Here is a 22,054-nt window from a genome sequence, read left to right as displayed (position 1 = left end):
ACTGCTTTACGGTTGAAACACGAATGGGGCAGAGGTACCCGAGCAAACGACTTTTGTACAAAATCTCCCTCTAGTTTCGTGCGCTTGTAGCATTGATCTTAGACAGTTGATTTAGCGCATCGCGGAAGGATTTTAATACGAATATTACATTGCTGTTCTTTGGTATTTTATAGTATTTTATTATATAATGATATAATATCATAGATTATATGATTTTAAATGGATAAACAGGAAAAATTGGAAACTTTTTCTGTTTATTACCGGAAAGAATTTCCACTGGTTTTTTGTTCAGAATAATGGTCAGAATTTACTGTTTTAGTTTTTCCCAACCTGTCCCTTACACTCTTTATATGTTATTCCATCGCCCAAAAGTAACGTAGTTAAATAAAATTTGGTAGGTGGGTTTTTTTCTAACTTACTCCTGTGACACAGTAATTACTTACTCTATGCTCTCCACATAAGATACTTTATATACTGATTTATGCAGATGCGAAAGCGCGAGATACGGCTAGTTGTAATTGTACTTGTTTTTTTTATAAAATATTTTATACTAGTATGAAATATTTTGTTAAGAATCTCATCCGCTTAACGTTTCTGTACTTTACAAAGAAACAGTAAACAAATTAATACATAATATAATTTTCAACTATTTGGCTCAGGTTTTTTTTTAATGAGTGAAGATGGAATAATAACCCCGCCTGCGCTAGCGCTATCGGTATACGCTGGCGGAACATCAGTAAAGGATAATAGGTGAGGATGGAGATAGGTCAGCTGGCCCATAGTGACCAATTGAACAAAAATAAACCACTATGGTTTCCAGGAACCGCGTGGAGGTCGACCTGATAGAGTATAATACTAGCCTTATGGGCCTTTTAAACCTCATTACTATCAATCCCTTCCCCCCCCCCCCTTTTGGATCGTGTTAGGTATTTGGTAAATAATTTCTCAATTCTCCCAAAGAACAAACTTTTCTTGCATATTTTTTTATGATACTTAGTACAGCAAATAAATTGACATTCCACCTGATGGAAAGTAACAGTTCTTCCCTGCAGTTATGAACAAAAAAAATGAAAAATCAAAATATTTTTCATTAAAAATCAAAACCGTGACCAGGCGGCACCGAAAGTATACTTATGCACTGCAGACGTCATTCAATTATAGATTTAGAGCAAAGAATGATTTATTTAGTGCAAAAGCATAAGCAATGACTATGTTAAAATCAACTATTTTAAAAAATTAGAACACTTCAACGCAATAGGTAGGAATAAAACTGTTTGACTAGGCGCAGAAACGGATACGTTCGCAAGTGACGGTACGAAGCCGATCGTATACGTTGACATCTTGTTGTACGCTGAACTGTAAGTATATTTTAAGTATTTGCACAAGGATTTTTTTAAAATGAACGTACACCACTGACTTATTACGACGTATCTTTAAAGCATTAAATCTATGAATCTAATTTAAAAAAAAAAGTTAATAGTGCATCGTAAATTGTAGAAAAAAAATCCTTTGTCGTGGTAGTTCTCTTAGTAGTCTGTGGTCGTGTGCAAGAAACAAACTGATGAATTTAGTAAAATTTTTTAATGTATGTCAAACAGGAAACTAAAGAAATTACTCTTTGACATAATACTTTATTGTTTTTACATTAATTAACTCTATATTGACAATCAATACTGTACCCGGTGGTTAAATCCTTTTTCACTCTTCTCGGTTGCCTGATAATAATGACAGGTGTATTAAAACTATTTGATATTCCCATACATTTCACGTATATGTATTTTTTAATTAAATACTATTTTCTGGCTTAGAATGTTTTACAGCAAATGAAAAATATTTCCTTTGATCTTTTCCAAATTCCTGAGCATCCTTTAGTGTTTCTGGTAGACTAGTATTTAAAGTTTCCGGAAGCAAAAAGAATGATATACAACCCAAAAAGGAAATTCCAGATAATATCAAATACGGTAATTTTAAATCCACTTTATGTCCCTGTAACAAATATATTAGATATATCTAGGCACTTAAAAAAGGAGAAATTTATTATTAGAATATATGTTCTAATAATTATGTAATTATTATCACAAAACAGCCATATTAAGTTGTGGGTACCTACAAAAAAATTCAAAAAACGGATAGGCAAAGAAAACAGTACATTTATTAAAATGATACCTAGACTTAATATAACGTGCTATTAAGGAATTATATTTAAATTTCAAAAAGTTTTTCATAAAGGCCACTTTAAAAGCATGATCCCAGGGCCCCCAGACTATACTTACAGGTACGTAAAAATATTACTTACTGAGAGGTGATATTTACGTATGTTGTACGGAATATTGTTAAAAATTTTGAATTAATATTATCAGACACTTTCTGTCGGCGGTAATTATTGCCAGACGCAAATCTTTAATAAAGAAAAAAGATATGTTTACTTATAGTCTGAGATTTAATTTTTATATACGATATTTAGGGAATTAAGTACTTCAATACTTTTTGTATGTTGCTAGATCAGTCGTAGGGGCCAAACATCCTCTCTCAGTATGATCGCGCGCATCATTATATTATGTATACTTTTACTATACGTACTGATACTATGCTATCATCATTTCGTACATTAGAAAATAAGCAAGGCTTGGGATGTTGATCTATTTAATGTTGTAGATCAGTGATTCTCAACCTTTTTTTTTTGTTGCGGCACATATTTAACGATTTCAAAATTTGGCGGCACACAAAGAAAAAGATAAAAATTATTTACTTACTACAACACACTGCATAAATAGTTTATGACAAAATTTTTAAATATTTGCAAAATTTGGCGGCACACTTTAAAATTTGGCGGCACAAAAAAATGCCGCGGCACAGTGGTGGAGAATCACTAATGTAGATGAATATACCTGTATTATTTATGTATGAATGCTATGACTTTATGCGATAATGTGGCACCATTAAGGTTATTCTTGACGAATTTGACACGATATGAGTTTAATCTCACCTGTCAACTTTCAATATCCAACGTAAATCAATAATTTAGTTGAATTACATTGATTCACAAACAAGTAGGTATCTAATATATATATGTAAGTAGATAGATAAATTAGAACCAAGTCCAGGCATTTACCGCTCGAGATAACAAAAGATTTCGTTTATCACCATACAAATAAACATCTTTATTATCATCATCACTGTTTGTTTACCACCAAGTTAATACATGGTGGTATACAAACAGTAGAATCTGTTTGTAAATATTTATTTATAACTATAGTTCTCGTCACTGGTAAAGAATCTATGAGAAGATAGATAAATACTCGTAAATACTACAAAAATAATCTCAGTGATTATCTAAATTAAACTTTATTAAAAACAGTTAAGCACAAATAAAATAAAATAAAAGAAAAATTGGTACAAAATTGACACTAGGCATAATTAATATATATTAGATTAAGATGATTTTGCAAAAAAAAATCCACTTCGAAAAATGAAACTAAAAGAAGACTTTTAAGGCTTTAAAAATAAAAAAATAAATCAGTAGGTATTTCAGTGTTTTTGAATTAGTCGCATATTTTTAAAATAATTTGTCAAAAACGGATTTATATTTTTCTTTTTAACCCTTAATCAGGCTCCATGTGCACTGGCATTCAAACATATTTTTAAATATAGTGTGTTCTTAATTTTTATAATGTATACCTAAGATCTATTTCTTAAAAAATATTAAAATTAAGACAAAAAACAGTGGTCGTATTTATTATGCACTATGCCTGTTAAAGAGCTCTCTGTCGTTTTATAATTTGTTTCCATTATCCCTATTTTTAATTAGGAACTGCATAGTTACACTACTAGAAGAATGTTATTTTTGTTAAAAAAAAACGTAGAATGTTATTTTTGTTATAAAAAACCTAATAATTTACAATTATATTTTTATTTCAAAATCACCTCTTGTATAATGGAAACAGTGTCCATATCATACTACCGCCAGACGGATATAGGGCATATAATGACCACTTTCTTTGAATAATGATTTTTCCCGAAATGAATTGTTTAGTAAAAAATGTTTAGCTTCATACGAAAGATACAAATAATGGTAATCAAATAAAGATGATCACTATAAAACTCCAATGACCTAGATGATCGATAAATCGTACTATGCCTGATTAAGGGTTAAACCCCTTTTGAGATTTTCATTTCGACCAATTAATAAAATTAATCTCTAAATTTATCAGTCGTAAATTAATGACTGATAGGTTAGGTCATAGGGCCTCTACTGATAGTAGTAAGTCATGTTGATAATATCACATATGCTAATGCTAACAAAATTCAAAGAAATAACGCTGATCTAGTAACCAATGATTAAATAAACTTTATGCTATCTGAGAAAGAAATCAATAATCAGTTAATATGTAGTTTTCGGAGACTATTGATTGCCTTCTCAGATTATTTTTTATGCCATAAAGTGACAAATAAGCACAAGATAACATAGATTCTTTTTTTTATGTTATAGTTTCTAGCTTTTTCCAGTTTCATAATTTATCTCATGCATATATTATATGATGCATACATAAGAAAATAAAAATGGGTAGAAAAATTAAATATAGGTATATAGTATGGTGTTGAACACATAGAAAATAGTTATAGAATTTTCGGTGTTTTGCTAACGCAAAAATTCTCTGATTACAAAATTTTAACTCGTTTGCTTACAAAATGATGGTGATGATCAATTAATCACTAAGTGGTCATTGGTGCTGATAAATAATCACTAATAATTATGAGATTATCAGTCTAATGAGATGGACTGGAAATCATTGCAGTCTTTGCTTTTATAGCTTTTTTTTTTTAATTTAGTATAGGAACTTACCAGGTATAATAAATAAGGTGCAATTGCTCCACCACCACTCGACAGTAAATTGCCCAGTGACATTCCAGATTGACGGAGACAAGTGGGATAAAGTTCCATATTGAATAAATAAATTACGTAATATGAAGCGACTATAGACAGTCTAGTAAATATAGTCATTGAGGTACCGACCAACCATGATAGATACCATTTACTCGTACCTGGTTAAAAAATATATATGAACAATATAACAATATATAACAAAAAAATATGTATGAAAATTTAAAGACTAGTATATTAGTCTTATTGCAGGATCAATTATTACTAACGCTTATTTTATACTTAATTCACTTTCACAATCATAATATTAATTATGAGCCTTACTAGTCACCCGCCCCGGCTTCAAATAGTATTTTTTTTTAATAAAATTGAATTCATTTTACACTCTGATAATGTAGCTTCCTAGAGATGAAAGAATAAATCAAATCTTTCTAGTTTATAATATCAGTTTTAATTTACTTTTGTCTGTCTCAGCAATTGCAAAAAAATATAGACTTAGGGTCTAATCTAATGTTGGCCCCATATAAATATTTTCACCACAGAAATAATTGTTTTTTTTTTTTTTGTCGCGCTTTTATAATATAAACGTACTAATCAAAATCATAACAGTTTTCTGCTTCGCTATGGTCGGAAACAAAAGAATATCCATTGTCAACTTCTTACCCTCTATTAAAAAAATGATTAGCTAAAAATTTTGTTATATTCGTTAGTTCAATACACTTACTATTTTCATAAAAAGCGATAGTAACCCATGATAACACAGTAAGTGAGTACGGAATCACTCCAGCATAGCGACGACCAACTCGGTCAGCAAGCCAAGCTCCGAAAAGTGTACCTGGAACTTCTACTGCTGATTGCCAAGCAAATTCTAGAAATGGATTGCCATCCAATTTTTCGCCAGACTTCATCATTAACACTGTATAGTTTATTGCTACAGATATCCTGTAAGATATTATGGAAATTCTTAATTAATTATATTTCTTTACTTGAATTTTGATGATAATGAAAGTTTCTCGAGTAAATGTATTATTGGCTGACCTCCTACTATATAAAATGGTAACCTGAACAATACTGTAGGAGTCAATCGTTCTTCAAGAAAAAATACTTGTCTTTGGTGCATCTATACTTAACGAACAAATAATCTTAGGTATCTTCATCATGAACATCATCTTCCTACCCTTATCCTAATTATTATTTGGCTTATCTTAGGTATCTTGTTCATATAAAAAAATTAACTGGACCATATCTGTACATGGTAGTTATTTAAGAAAAATTTATATTAGGGATCTTAATAAGCAGCAACTGAAGTTAAAATGATATTTTTTTTTCTATGTGACTGTTTATCTGTCTATGTTTATGTGTCGTCAGGTATCACACAAAAACTATTGCTTCAAATTGAACACGGTTTTCATCTGTTATGCCTTCTAAAAGTGGCTTAAGTTTTCCACTTATGAAATCTACGCATTTTTATATGCGTAGATTATTATAGTGTACAAAAAGTTAATGGAATGATAAAATGATGATGACGATAAATTGTATTTTAAAAACTCACCATAAATATGACTGTAAGATTGTATTTATTGCTAATCTCCGTCCAGAAAATAATGCTAAAGGGCCTATTATGGTATTTGCACCACCGGTGTCTGTAAATGGCGCACTATTCAAAATGTCTTTTTCCGTGTCTGACCCTAATCTTGTTTTATTTTCTTTTGCTATAATTTTTAATGTTCTCACACAAGCTTTAGATTTTCCTTGTATCCAAAGCCATCTAGGGGACTCTATCATTTTCCTTAAATAAAGTTATAATATACCTATGTAGAACAAATACTTGTACTGCTTCCACAAGTTTATCTACGAATACATGATAACTATATTTATTTAAATAGTACGAATTTAAATAGGGGTAACAAGCATTACATTATCATATCAGCCATTAATTGCCCACTGCAGAACATAGGCCTCCACTTTGGAGGGTTTTGCCAGTAGTTGCTACACTTGGCAGGTGAGTTGGCAATCGCATTAAGGCTTTAGTGACATTTTAGGAGGAACGCTGCTATCTATCTCTCGATGATTGTTTTATGATCATTGTATTATGATGAAGTATAAATCAAACGTTGTATGAAGAAATGTAAATATTCAAAGCCTTAATAAACTTACCATGAATAGAACAGAAAAGGCAACTGTGTCGCTGTTGTCACTATCATGAATATTTTCCAATCGCGTAGCCACCAATATAAAAAAGGCATTATAAACATGCTAGAACTATTAGCCAGGGATCGTAATGTAGCAGTCCTTGATCGACACTCGGGCGAAGATATCTCCATTGATATAACGGTAACGGTTTGCACTACTGACCATGATGGAATCCATGCCAAAATGCATCCGATTACAAAAAATGTAAACGAATAACTAAACGCAATAGATATTATTCGCCCAATAACAAGAAATACCAGCGACAGAATATATGTCCATCGGCGACCATATCTGAAAATAAATAACATAAAGTAAATGCTAAGTAAACGTTCCCAACAGGCTCTTTTCTCTAGTTACAACAATATAAAAACAATGATCTATTTGCGTTCATATGTCTGTCTTGTATATTTCTTGAAGACGTTTAAATATCTGGTTCATTTCCTGATGAATTTCTAAAAACAAGAATTTTGTAATATTGATTATAATGGTCTTGTGCTAAGTCAGGCCAGAATTTTAGGTCTCTTTTAAAGTCACACTCGCAGTACGGCCAAGCAACATTGACATGAAGACATGAACTCACAATGATGAAGATTTCTCACATTAACATTTTGTAACTAACATGTTTAAAACGATATTCAGTAATTTTCTTTGCTGCAGCCATCGCCAACTTTTGTTTTTGAGTAAAATATGGCTCGATCATGCGTTATGGGAAGGACTAGTGGTTACAAATATTATATACGAGTATTGTACATGAAATACGTACGTGTCTCCAAACCAGCCAAATCCTAATGATCCTATTGCTTCCCCAATTTTACTAATAGCCAATGTGTTAGCTATTTTCAATTCTTCTTTGCAAACCCAATTGTTTGATGAAGCAACAGTTGACTCGTACCAAGTTTGGTCATAATAATAATTATCACAATCTGTAAACATATATTGTTTATATATACACATATATTGTTTATATGTACATTTTCTCACAATTTTATTATTTCTTTTCAAAATTAATAGAGACCACACCACAATATTATTACGAAAACGTTCATCACAACGAACACAATAAATAAATATAGAACATTAACTTATTCGTTTATGACGAATACTACTCCATTTAGTCGTATACGAATTCATATATTTTCATTTTAGATAAATTAAGAAATAGCTCAAAAAATGTTTTTACATGACTTAGAAATGTATCACGTAATTACCTAGTATTTTATTTTATTTCGTGAATACGAAATCTATTCATCTTTACCTTTTGTATGATTATTTTCAACCGGATTTTCATACATTAAACAGCTACTAAATACAAGTTTCCCAGAAATATTGTTAGATCTGAAAATATTGTTAAATATATATATTATATAATTAATCATAGCGAATCCTTCGGTAACTATGCGTTAATTTTAAATAAATGTACTTAGGTATCATTATTTTGATGCCTCAATACATTTACATATAGGTACATATCTTCAAAAATAATATGAAATATTATATTTCATGAAATAAATATGTTAAAGTAACTCTTACATTGGTATATATTTAGACTTCCATTCAGTGTCACTAATATTCTCAAAATTTTCAGGAATTTGGCATCGATGTGGAATTATTACAAGTGCAAGAAATATATTTGTGTATGCCATACCCCATAATGTTGCGAACAAAAAATTATAGAATATATCAAACTTTTTTTGAAAATAGCCATTTTGCCCTATTTCTAAAAGAACACGATCATATACCGTTTCCATTTTTAATACGGATATGTTAACACCAATAATTTTTATATAATAGTTATATGTAATATAACACTATACTCCTCAATTCCACCATATATCTACAACTACATTATCGTTTCTTACTGCAAGTAAGACTTTGTAGTTATCAAGCATCTTGCGTATATTTAAACAACTGCTTATTATCTTCCATACTATCTCAAATAATACCTATCTTCTATATCCTCATAGATATGTCATTGAATACTAGCTGTTCTCTGCGGTTTTACTTACACGTTTTTTTTATGGAAATATTTAGGACTTTTGTTTTTAATGCGTATTTATTTATACTTGCCTTGTACAAAATTATGCTCCAATTTTTAGAGCCCGTAATATTAATCTTATGTTGATTAGTAAATATAAAATAAATAGTTACTTTACTATTCAATACTGTCCTTTCATGCAAAAAAGAGCTGTATCATGGAAAAATCGGACTCATCTTTTAATACAGTTGTCCCATTTCAATGAAACTTACATATATATATGATATCACAATTAGACAAACAGGCAATAAATTCTAAGAATGTTTTATTTGTGTTATGTTGCTTATGTTTTTAATATTTCCTGAAAATAAGTTTTTAAGTGGTTTTTAAGTTAAGCGGTTCTCTCTATCTACTTTTTTTTTATACCACTCTTGTACTACTTGGCATAAAGATAGAAAGATATACATATGTATATAAGTTTGAACACAGACTATGATCCCTACGATTTTGTTATAGTATTGATGATACTGATATATTCTTATCTTATCGATCTTGAAGAATCCATATGCGAAAATAAACTATCAAACAGACTGGATTCGACTCTTTAGTTTTGAAACCACCATAATATCTGTAATATTTTTCTAATATTACAGTTTGCAATATCAATTCGTAAATTAGAAATGGCGATATAGGGGCTCATTACTAGCAATCTTTTCTCTCAATCCCTATAATATTATTAAACCATCTTATTCGTCATACTCATGAACGGGTGCTGCTTGTCTTGATATCTAGAATAATACTTTTGATTATATTATATATTTATATTAAAATGTTTATTATACGCTATTTGTGATAGCTATCCCTTAACCTAATATTTTAATTTGATAATTTCGTGAAATTACTAGTTTATAGGCCCATCATTAACCAAATTTGTAATAGTTTTGATTTAAATCTATTCTAAATGGGAGGACAGGGATTGTTAGTAATGGAGTTTAATGAACTCATTGCTAGCAATACACCTTATCAGGTCGACCTCCACGTATTTCCCCCTGGATACCATTATTTTTTTTTACAACACAGGGGACAAACGAGCATGCGGCTCACCTGATGGTAAGTGACTACCACCGCCCATGATCACCCACAACACCAGCGGCATTGCAGGTGTGCTGCCGGCCTTTTAAGAAGGAATATACTCTTTTCTAGAAGGTTATGTTGTCGTATCGGTTCGGAAACACTGCTGCTGGAAGTTGATTCCAAAGAATGGTTGTGCGTGGAAGAAAGTGCCTTGAAAAACGCACGGTGAAAGATCGCCACTCGTCCAGATGATTGGGATGAAACTTTAGTTTGTGGCGGGTTGTACGGTGGTGAAAATTCGCAGCAGGTATCAATCCGAACAATTCCTCAGAACACTCCCCATGATAAATTCGGTAGAAGATGCACAGAGATGCAACATCTCTGCGCAGTTTCAGTGAGTCAAGTCGGACAGTAAGGCGTTGACTATCGATAATTCGAACCGCCCGACTTTGAATGCGGTCTAACGGAAGGAGTTGGTACTGTAGCGCTCCTGCCCACAGGTGAGAACAGTATTCCACATCCGGCCTGACTTGGGCTTTATATAATTTCAGACGGTGTTTTGGCATGAAATACCGTCTCACCGTATTGAGCACTCCTAACTTTTTGGAAGCTATCTTAGCCTTCTCCTCTGGATGACCGCAAAACTGGACATCGCAAGATATATCAACGCCCAGAATTCATATATCATCATGAACAATTCTTGTTGAATTCGTCACAATGAGCTAACTGACCTACTTCATCCTCACCTATCATCTGTTACTGGTGGCCCGCCAGTGTATACCGACAGCGCGGACGAGGTTACCATTCCATTATTACCCATTAAAAAAAAAAACTATTCTAAATTTATTTCACATTAGTTGTTAAAATAAAGATTTCGCTGTATTATCAAATTGAAATTTAAAATTTAATTTAAAAAATTTAGAAAAAGGGCGGCTCACAATCGATCTCCTTATTAAAGTAAGTATAATATATATATATATATATATATATATATATATATATATATATATATATATATATATATATTCCAAAATTCTTATTAAGCATATTTTTTTTGGTTACCCTGTCCTTATATTGCCGAAATTAATAAATTAATCTATGCAACCACCTAGAAGTATTAACCCAAGAACGCAAATGAACTTTCATAATGTTGTAAACTATTTAAAATAGTTATATCTCCTACTAAAATATCGATATCGATAAGTACTCTATATGACTTCTATAGCATAAAAGCATCAATTTCAAATTAACTAGTTTTATAGATTTCGTACAAACTTTTTTGGTCCCAAGACTGATGAATCAAACAGGACTAGTCTTGCATATGCTCGATTGTCTTTTACACAGATTTACTATAATGTACTTACGTAATCTAAGCCGTATTTACTGTACTAGCATTAGATTCTTTTTGTCTATGGAACGGAACTTTCGAATTGGTCAACGGGGAAATTTGTTTTTTTATTATAGCAATACCATCGACGGCGGTTGATTGACTCCGTTGGCTTGCCGCCTGCGCGATTTTTACAGATTTTCGCGCGTGACTAGTTATTTTATGTTTAATTATAAATAACATTCCATTATGGGTGCATATTTATCCGAACCTGTAACCGAGAAAGTGTCAAGCGATGAAGCAAATGAAAAATTAGAATGCGGCGCAAGCTCCATGCAAGGATGGCGTGTCAATCAAGAGGTACTGATTTTGTTTCATTGATATTCCTAGCGCTATTGTTACTCTCACATATCATATTTATTTTCTTTATATTCTTACCATTCTCAATTAGATTATTACATAAATTACGTCTACAATGAATATGGTGTTTTAAATCCCTTTATAGTTTACTTACAATTTTTATACCACATGTAAAGCTATATGTACTAGTTCACCGTCCGTAGTAAATGCCATATCGAGGTTATATTTGTTTAATATTTATTATTATCATTTCAGGATGCACATAATACTATCCTAGATTTTGACGTGAACACGTCTCTTTTTGCTGTTTATGATGGTCATGGTGGTGCCGAAGTTGCTACGTACTGCTCTCAAAAATTGCCAGAATTCATTAAAAATACAGACGCATACAAAAATGGAGAACTAATTAAAGCATTAGAAGATGCATTCCTTGACTTTGATGCTAATATTGCTACAAAAGAGGTTATGGATATCCTAAAGGAATTAGCAGGTCAGTTGGTGTAACTTTGTATTAATAACAAAATACAAATGACAATATTTAATATGCAATTGATCTTAATAATGTCTGATTTAAGTAACATTCAACTTTTAACTCCATAATAATTATGTTAAAATTATAGACATAAAAACTTATAAAAATCTGATTATTATTGTATTAACAAACCACAAATACCACTATAAAATATTCATAGATTATTTTATGATATTATGAAATGTAATTAACAATAATGTAACATCGAAATTTATATATCATAATTTTTTTTTTCATTTTTAAAAATAAAAAAAAAACTAAGCTCAGTATTATGGTGCAAACTTGAGTTAATCTCTATAGACATAACAACTGGTACAAAGTTGAAAGACTAATCTCTAGTGTCAAATATTATCTATATAATATTATAAAGAAGAAAGACTTGATTCATTGTTTGTTTATTTGTGATGGATAAACTAAAAAAAGCTACATTATCAGTGAGTAACATAGGCTATATATTATATTAAAAATCCTATCTATCCTTATGAAGCCAGGCCATATCATTAGTAGTAAATAAAGCTGTAATATTAGGAATACTCTAGATTATTGTCTATAAGTATCTTACCACCACTAAATACATGTGAGACAAGAAAAGGAAAATGATGAATTACCATAATTTACAGCAATCTTATATATGTAGTTGTGGGTGTGATGCTTTGTGGAAATAAGGTATTAAATTCCCAGTTGAGCAAATTTAAGAAACAAACTTCTGAATTTCCTTATGTCTGGGTGTTTTTTTTTTTAATGTGTAGAAATGGCATGGTAACCTGCCTGTGCTATTGTTATACACTGGTGGAGTACCAGTGATAGACGAGGATGAAAAGGCAGGTCTGTTAGCCCATCATGACGAATTCCACTAGAATTAACCACAACAATTTTCAGGTAGAACCGCATGGAAGTCAACCTGATAGGGTGGATTCCTTGCAATGGGTCATTTAGACCCCATCACTAACAATCTGTGTAAAAAAAGTGTTCTGATTTGTGGATGCACATTTTTATTGCCTGATTCCTTGTAACACTTTTGCTATTGTAGCTTAAGGTGCAGCTAATTGATGTGACTGTGTAGTATTTAAATATATACAAAAATAATTAGCAAATAAAATATTTAATTGCATCCCAATTTCAGTAGTGTGACCATAGCCTTAACTTAAAACTAGACTAGTACTAAAAAGAAACTTAAAACCTTGTAATATGCTACCTCACAAACAAAGAATAAACCAATATGCAGGTGTGCAAGCTTCTAAAAAACCTTATGGGTGCTCAGGCTCTTTTGATAATTTGGCACATCATCATTATTTTAGCTGAAAGATGGGCACTGCTTGCTGCACAAGCAAATACAATCTAAACAACATGTAATGAGATGAGGATTATTTATGTCATATGTAGTATCATGGGTACTCCACACCCACTGTTTACCCCTCATGGGTGTTGAAGCCTTCGAGCATCCACAATATGCTAATATATATACCATATCCATAATATATTAAAATAACAATAGTAAGATTTTTAATTATTGTTATTTTTGTCATGTTTAAAGACACTGCTCTTTTATGGAGGAATCACATTTTCCACAAATATTTTGGATACTTAATATTTACTTACAACAAAGTTGCCTTACAATTAAGGTAAGTGATGTCAATAAAGAAAGCTATGGTATAAATAAAAATACCACATGTTGAACCCATGCACCAAGGAAGAAGGGAAAAATTATATTAGAAAAAATATTTTGCAAAGTTTATTCTTCATTTCAATTAGATATTTTAGAAATAAGAACATTTACAATTCATTACAATATACTTATAAAGACAGATGAAAGTTTATAACTATTACTTTGTTTTAATATACTAATTAATCATACAGGTGAAATAAACCCACCTGGTCCCAGCGACAATGAAGAATCTGATGATGAAAATGTTAGTAATCTATACCAAGAGGCACACCTTCCTTTGCAGGTAAAGATATCTTCTTTTTCAACATGAGTGTAGTATTTTGTTTTATATATATAATGTAATGTGTAACATTTTCATATTTGTTACTGATTAAAAAATATACTACAAAATTTAGATAGTCATATGTTTATCATTATAACAATTATTAGTTAAACTGTCTGCATTGACTTATACAATATAATCTCTTCAGTGTAATTATTGTTTAACAAAGCTGATAAGACTATTGATTTTTTAAATTTTATACCTATGCAATACTGAAAAATGCAATATGCAAAACTGTATAAAATATAAGTGATTTGGTTTATCAAATCCCTAGCAAAATATAAAAATTGTGACTATTATTACAGGAAGTACTGGCAAAATATGAGAACAAGCTCAGTACACTTCACCGTGCTAGACTTGGAGATACAGCCACACCCCTTTCCCCATGTTTAAGGGCTAAGAAGAACTCTGATGAACCTGGAGGCTCTGGTAAGTATTTTCATACAGCGCATCACAACAAATGGTGAATGACATATTCAAATCTTTGACATACTTTAAAGGTGTGTTCTAACTTCTACCAATAAAAATTTATATTTGCAAAGTAACATGGGTTAATAAACAGTACAAAAAATTTATAATTTTTAAATATATTTTTTGTGTGTTGTATATTTTGTAAAAGAAAATTTCTTTCTTTCTTTCTAAAGAAGTTTGTCCAGACCAGTTGCAAATACATGACATGTAAACAATATAATATATTGTTTATATTATAATAAAAATTCTCCCTTTTTGAACAATAGCATACAATTTTCTAAAAGATATTAGTTAATGGATGTATATCTCAATAACAGGTAGAGGTGCATCAAGTTCTAGTACTGGATTTACATTCGCAGCAGGGTCAAGCTCGGAGCAATCTGCTGATGCTGCTTCATCCAGTAAAAATGGGCAGTCAACAGAGAAAGAGGAAGGCAATCCAGAAGAAGACACTGGTGGAGTATCTTCAACAAACTCAAATGAGGAAGATAAAGATTTGAATGGAGAGGTATTAAAATCAAAATTTATCACAATTTATTCTTACTTTTGTAAAAGGAAAGAAGAAAATTTTTTTTTGTAATTTATTTGTCATTGAGTAGTGTCTTTAAGATTTATGTAACTATACATATGTTCCTGTAAAAGCACAAGTTATTAAAAAATTATTGTAATATATGTAATCTTTACTAATAGCGTTTGAAAGTGTTTATTTATTTAGTCATGTATGTTCCTATTTGAATAACAACTACAGGTATCAACAAGTGAGCCAGGTAAAAAAACAGATGAACAAACCAAAATGGATGTTGACAAATCAAACACAACAGCACCAGACAGTTCTGAAGATAATTGTGACCAACCAGAACAGAGTGAAGATGCCAAGAAAGTAGCAGTTAAAGAAAATGGTTCTGACACATGCAATGGGGAAGTTACAGATTCAAAACAAGCTGAGGGTGAAGAACACGACATTACTTCATCAAATGGTTCCACCACTCCAGTTAAAAGTGGAAAAGCCAAAGGTATATCAATATTTATGTAAATAAATTGTGTAAAAAACCTCATTGTAATATTTTTAAGTCAAAGCATTATAAGCAAAAGAAATTCAGTATTGATGATCTCAATCTTTTTTTACATACATCTTTTGCTTATTTATTTACTTAATTAATACCAAGGTTAACAAAAAAATAAGGAAAAAAAATAGTCATACTATTATGTTCATTAGTTATATTAGTTAAATAACACGCGATTGTTTTTTTATAATGCAGAATGAAAAACAAGGTGATAACATACAGGTATACAACATACACGTAATGACCATAGTACCTCATTTGTTGCCAATCCTGAAGACAAAGGGATATTACTATAATTTTGACTTTACTGTACCTAGTTAGTAATTTCATTCTATTTATCTTTTTACAAATCTAAACATACATGTGTATTACATAATCACGGCTGTTTAGAACCAGAAACACTAGTGGAAGAGAGGTACTAACGATATGTGCTATCAGTTTAAAAACGTAATTTAATTTAAAATTAATTAACAAATTTAATTTTTAATGAGTTTAATACAATAAAAGTACAATCACCTAGATATAACACTCCTTATTGTGCTGACAAATTATACAATTGTTGTTTTAATTCTAGACAAAACATCACCTGTATCGAGTTCGGATAAAGTAGTACCAGAAAGGCCTAAAAAAGCCAAACTCCGACGTGCTGCAGTAGCCGTATACGAATCTCTGCTGCGACAGGCTGAAGATGATGATGAAAGTGATTCCAATGACGAGACATTTGAGGGTGGCGAGATTAATTCTTCAGACGAGGAAAATTGCAATGGCGTGGAGGAATCCTCAAATGACGGTAAATATTTTAAAAAACTTTTTATTTTATAAAACTATCTGTAAGACACAGTAGATAGAGAGATAAATTTGTCAATCATGTATATCCTTACATAGATGTCTTGTTTCGTTGTCTATAATAATTTATTTCATACACATTTATTCAAAAGACTTGGTTTTACTCTAATGGATTTGGCCTATTTTATTATTTATATATATATGGGTATAATAATCTGAAAGACCAATACATCTTCTTTGGTGCTAACATTCTCCTACGTTCACATATAGTTATTTGGGAATAGAACCGGCCGTGTGGTCCTGGCATAGAATAGGCCACCCCTTCCTATCCCATGGGTGTCGTAAGAGCCGACTAAGGAAATGAATTTAATGATAGAGATGGGCAGCAGCGGTCCTCTTAAAACATCTCCAAAGCCTAACTGCTGTTACAAGTCCGTCTGCAAAGTGTGGCAACTACTGGAATGGCAAACAAGCTGACGGCCCACCTGATGGAAAGTGGTAACCGTCGCCTATAGACATTAGCAGTGCCATGGACATAACAGAGTATACTGTTTCACCCATTATACCCCCATGCGTTGCCATTCCTGAGGACTCAGGTGTTATTCCTCTGTACCCAGTAAATTCACGCTTATGTTTAACAGTGGACAGTTAAAGGCTAATATGAATAGAACCAAGAGATACCGGTACCGAAAATCCCGGATTTTTTTTTTATTGAAAATTTGACTATTCTAAAGAATCGGGATATAAAAATCAAGTATCGAATTTTTGATACTTTCGTGAATAAAAATTATTAATCTTATTCAGCAATTTTACAATAATGACTGAGGATGTAAGCAATAACACAGTTTAAGTTACGTGCTACCAACGCGGGACAGGTAAAACGAACCTTGTGTTCATCATGCTACCCAGTCTTGTAATCTGCAAAGCTTTTACATTTCGTGTACTTTTATTAATCATATTTAAAAATTGATTTTAGGTCTTGTCATAATAATTAGGGTTCAAAAGAAGTTGTGGTTATAATTATATGAGTATGGGACTCATTCTGTGTAGCGGATCTGTTATAGTGCCATATATAACAAATAAGAACATATTATGTTCTTATTTGTAATATCTAATAAATCTTCCTAACATCATTATTAAGAACCGAAAACCGCAATTCTCCGAAATAGGCCGGTTTTTTATTCCCTAATAGTTATACATATGTGTATCCATCATTTCATAATCTTTTCTAATATTAAGAATGCAGCCTTACTCCTCAAATTCTGTGCCATTCTTGCATTTCGTCATTCTGATATAAATAATTGTTTTTATAATAATTTTACTAGGTGAAGGGGAAGAAGAGGAAGATGAAGAAGAGTATGAAGCTGAGTCTAGTGATGATGATGGCGAGGAAGACATCAGTATGACTGAAGAACCTGGGAATGACAGCGGCTGCACAGCTGTTGTAGCATTACTCAAAGGTAAGTAATTAGCAGACACTGACCCTAATTATAATTATTCAATGTTATGTAAGTTATTTCCATGTTGTCCATGCAATGATGGAGTAATGATACAAGGTCTCATCGCTTTTTTTCTCTCCAAGATATCATAAGAGACATGTAAGGGTATAAAGCACAATTATATTGATCTTTTTAATAAATAATATTCTCTCTTTACATTATCAATCAAATAAAACAATGATGCTTTGATTCACCCATATTGTATTAGCATAAGAGATTGAATGCACCAATACTGCTGAAAGTTACTATTCTTTCCATCATTTATGTAACATAATTGCAATTTATTTTACAGAAAATGAATTATATGTGGCAAATGCTGGAGACTCTCGCTGCATCATCTGCAGGGAAGGCAAAGCCATAGATATGTCCATAGATCACAAGCCAGAGGATACCCCAGAGCATGAACGTATCACAAAAGCTGGTGGCAAAGTATCTAATGATGGTCGCATTAATGGTGGTCTTAATTTATCGCGCGCTATTGGTGACCATTCATACAAACAAAACAAAAATTTGGGTCCAAAGGAGCAAATGATCACAGCACTCCCTGATGTCAAGACGTTAACCATTGACCCTGAAAAAGATCAATTTATGGTTTTGGCTTGTGATGGTATTTGGAACTTCATGTCTAGTCAAGATGTTTGCGACTTTATCTTACCAAGACTGGTAGAAGGCAGAGAAAGATTATCCCAGATTTGTGAAGAGGTCAGTTTAAAATTATTGCTATTATTTAATGGGAACTTACTATTTGTTTGATTCATTGCAAGTGCAGTGAGTGTGCTACTTTAATGATAGTAACTTTAACAAAAAAGAAAATATTTACAGTAATTAACACTCCTGTATCTATCATCATGCAGGAGTAAGTAGATTAGCACTAAATAGATCGAGTAATAGTAACAGCATTATAGCGGCGCCGTCCCTAAGGCGATAGTGATCATCCAATCTACTAACTGGCAAACATGATTAGAACAAAAAGCATTAATGCAATTTTCATATTTCTAAAAATTCATTATGTTAATAGTGAATTTATAATATATTTATACTATTTTTTATAAATATCGGTTAAATATTTTTTTAAAACATCCTGGTTGAGTTCTAATTATTCTTATTTTATATACAGATGTTTGACCATTGCTTGGCACCAAGCACAATGGGCGATGGAACGGGCTGTGACAACATGACGGCTATTATTGTACGGTTTAAGAATGGTATTATTTCCGACGTTGCGAAACACACAAGCAGTACTGAGGGCACAAAAAAACGAGCCGCCGAAGAGGAACCCAGCCAAGATGAACAACAGGAGTCCAAAAGGCAAAAGTTTGATGATACCCTATCAAGTTCAGTAGTGACTTCGAGTGTGTAGATATAGGCATATAATCTAAGGATTAACAGTGTTCAAGCCACGTATAGTATTGTGAAATGATTGTTGGGACTGTAACACTAAATGCCTCTTTCATTTGGGATTTCATTAAACATATTTAATTTTTATAATTTCACAGGATATCTTCCTGCTATTTGACATTTATGGATGATAGATATCGCATCCAAAAATCTCTTCTGCCAATGAGCAACACATTAGACTTAGTACATTTAAAGATAAAAATGTTTATTTTGCAGCAGGGTGAAGTGGGAGACAAAGATCTATAATATAATTTTCAATTAATTAGTCATGTAGTTGTATCAACAAGTGATAGAAATTATGCATGCACATAGCTTTGAGTACCTAATGAAGTCCAAAAAATTTAGATGAATACAAAATTGTAATAATTCCATATTTATTTATATATTCTCTTAAACATGAAACTGCTAAAAAGTATAATATTGCGTCATGTTTTTACAATTTTGTGATTTTTCCTTATTATCATTTTACGTTATTTCAAAATCTAATCAATGTTTATTTATATCACAATGATTTCAAATTTATAGTACTCAATTTTCTAGCTTAATTGTATTGAGTGGACTTTGAAATAATTTAGTTATAAAACGATAATAAGAAAAACCACAAAATTTGAGAGTAGATCGCGATTTTTTTTTTCAAGCCTTAAGACGACAGTCTTAAATCGTTTTCCAGATGATTATGTTACAGTAGAATCTCGATTATCCAAATCAAATTATACTGAAAATCAAGATTACTCAGTATAATCGAAAATCCGGATAATCGGTTTCAAAGTCAAATCGAACAATTAAATTTTAATATTTTTATTATGTAAAGGATTTTACATACGGCATGTAGACAATACGATATAAAAAAAAATATGAGCTATAATATAATTTAAAATTTTGGTTGAAAATAATTAGTTGACGTAATTAATTACATTTTTTTTTTTTATTTTTAATTGTCTACAAATAAGTCGGTTGTTGAAACACTATCTCGCAACAATTGTGATATAAGAGCGGGATTACTCACACGTTGGGCGGGAAACTTGTAACATGTGTCGTTGTGCCGTGAAATTATTTCGAAATCGGTAAATGAGCCGTGAAGAATAAGTCCGGATAATCGATGTTCGAATAATCAAGATTCTACTGTACTTAAAAAAAACTTGAGCAGATAAATGGATTATTATCAAAGCTATGTATTCTACTTTATGGTGCGGTAACATTTTGGTAGTTTTAATCAATTGGGGTGCATACTCGCCTAAACCGCACTGATTTATTATTGAAAATATTTATTTGTGACAACAAATATTTTTAAGAATATTCGGGAGCTAATAAATTGATTAAAGAAATCTTTAATATTTATTTGTCAATGATTTAATTAAATGCTGCTTGCAAAATGTTCATTAGTTATTTATACCTTATTAGTCACGTTTATTTATAATAAAAGGAAATAATAATTTTGCATTATTTGATTAAATCATGACAACCATATTGCTGAATGTTATTGAAGATTTCTATTTAATCTTGAGTATATATCTACTAACGAGTATACAGCTTTAGGGGAGAAATTTCTCTTATGGATAAACATGAGAACTGACTTGTTGATGTAGTAATTAGTGTGTAAGCTGTAAGTGTAAGTTGCAGAAATATTGTCTTAAATTAATTATATTCCAATTTTTTTTAAGGATAATGTGTATTTCTGGTTGCTTAGGAGGCAGGTTTTCTTAAGTATGTTTTTCAGGTGTATTCTAATAATAATGGCTAGGTATAAATCACATGCTGGCTAAGGACCTTAAGGGTATGATAAACAATGTGCCATTTTTAAAGGCCGCTGATAGACTAATATATTTTTCTTGTTACACACTTTGCTTTCTTGTGCAATCTTAAAAAAAATAATTGTTCAAAATGTAATGATGTTCTGGCATTAAATATCTGTGAAAATTTGTGAAATTATAAATTGCATACATTTTCATTTTGTATAACAAAAAAATGTTTTAGGTCACTGAAAATCCGTACAGGTGGAACAACAGTACCAAGACGAAAATATTGATTTTTTTTTTTAAAGAGGACAAATGTAAATCTGATTTAATAATCTTTACCAAAAATGTACTTATTTGACATTAATTAAATCCAGATGTACATTTATGATTTTATGAAAAAATTGTTACATTGGCATGTTCCTACTGTAATGTTAGAATTGTTCTAAATTAAAATCGGAATCAAGGAATGTATATTTCAATTATTTATCTGTGTTACTCTGTAGTAATAAGTAGTTATATTTTTGTAATCACAGGTATTGTAAAAATAAACGCATACTACATATTTATGTTAATAAATTCCAGTTCCTTACATTCTTAAATTGACGGCGTGATGCAGAAATAAATTATGGAAATAATCCATTAATTTACAATTCGATTGTAGAAACTGTTTCCATTATAATGTGTGTTTCAGTGAAAATTACATTTTTACAGACTGAATTTAGTTTTATTTTATGATTCTATTTTATTTATATTAGGAATTAAACAATAA

The 22,054-nt window shown here is 31.1% G+C and overlaps 2 protein-coding genes across 3 annotated transcripts; one reads left to right on the top strand and one right to left on the bottom strand.

The window, feature by feature from the left end:
• Nucleotides 1–1,611: 1,611 nt before the first annotated feature.
• On the bottom strand, nucleotides 1,612–8,958 carry LOC113517372 (organic cation transporter protein). Its single transcript, XM_031912359.2, has 8 exons — nucleotides 8,606–8,958; nucleotides 8,331–8,410; nucleotides 7,839–7,998; nucleotides 7,040–7,366; nucleotides 6,435–6,671; nucleotides 5,607–5,824; nucleotides 4,844–5,043; nucleotides 1,612–1,986 (listed from the first exon to the last, which is right to left on the bottom strand). The coding sequence occupies exons 1-8, from the start codon at nucleotides 8,821–8,823 to the stop codon at nucleotides 1,786–1,788; spliced, it is 1,641 nt and encodes a 546-aa protein (XP_031768219.2). The 5' UTR covers nucleotides 8,824–8,958; the 3' UTR covers nucleotides 1,612–1,785.
• Nucleotides 8,959–11,572: 2,614 nt separating this feature from the next.
• On the top strand, nucleotides 11,573–22,002 carry LOC113517254 (uncharacterized). Of its 2 annotated transcripts, none has more exons than XM_026901884.3 (10): nucleotides 11,573–11,811; nucleotides 12,067–12,301; nucleotides 14,201–14,292; nucleotides 14,637–14,760; nucleotides 15,162–15,310; nucleotides 15,551–15,815; nucleotides 16,441–16,656; nucleotides 17,978–18,112; nucleotides 18,444–18,853; nucleotides 19,269–22,002. In XM_026901884.3, the coding sequence occupies exons 1-10, from the start codon at nucleotides 11,701–11,703 to the stop codon at nucleotides 19,509–19,511; spliced, it is 1,980 nt and encodes a 659-aa protein (XP_026757685.1). In that variant the 5' UTR covers nucleotides 11,573–11,700; the 3' UTR covers nucleotides 19,512–22,002. The 2 variants fall into 2 exon arrangements, with proteins under 2 accessions (XP_026757685.1, XP_026757684.1); XM_026901883.3 differs by having other exon boundaries at nucleotides 11,574–11,811; nucleotides 15,120–15,310.
• The last annotated feature ends 52 nt before the right edge of the window (nucleotides 22,003–22,054 follow it).

Source organism: Galleria mellonella, unplaced genomic scaffold (assembly GCF_026898425.1).
Source record: "Galleria mellonella isolate WM207_F2 unplaced genomic scaffold, CSIRO_AGI_GalMel_v1 utg78, whole genome shotgun sequence".
Lineage (NCBI taxonomy): Eukaryota > Metazoa > Arthropoda > Insecta > Lepidoptera > Pyralidae > Galleria > Galleria mellonella.
The sequence above is the reverse complement of the archived record's forward strand: the minus strand, read 5'-3'. Positions and strand labels throughout refer to the sequence as shown.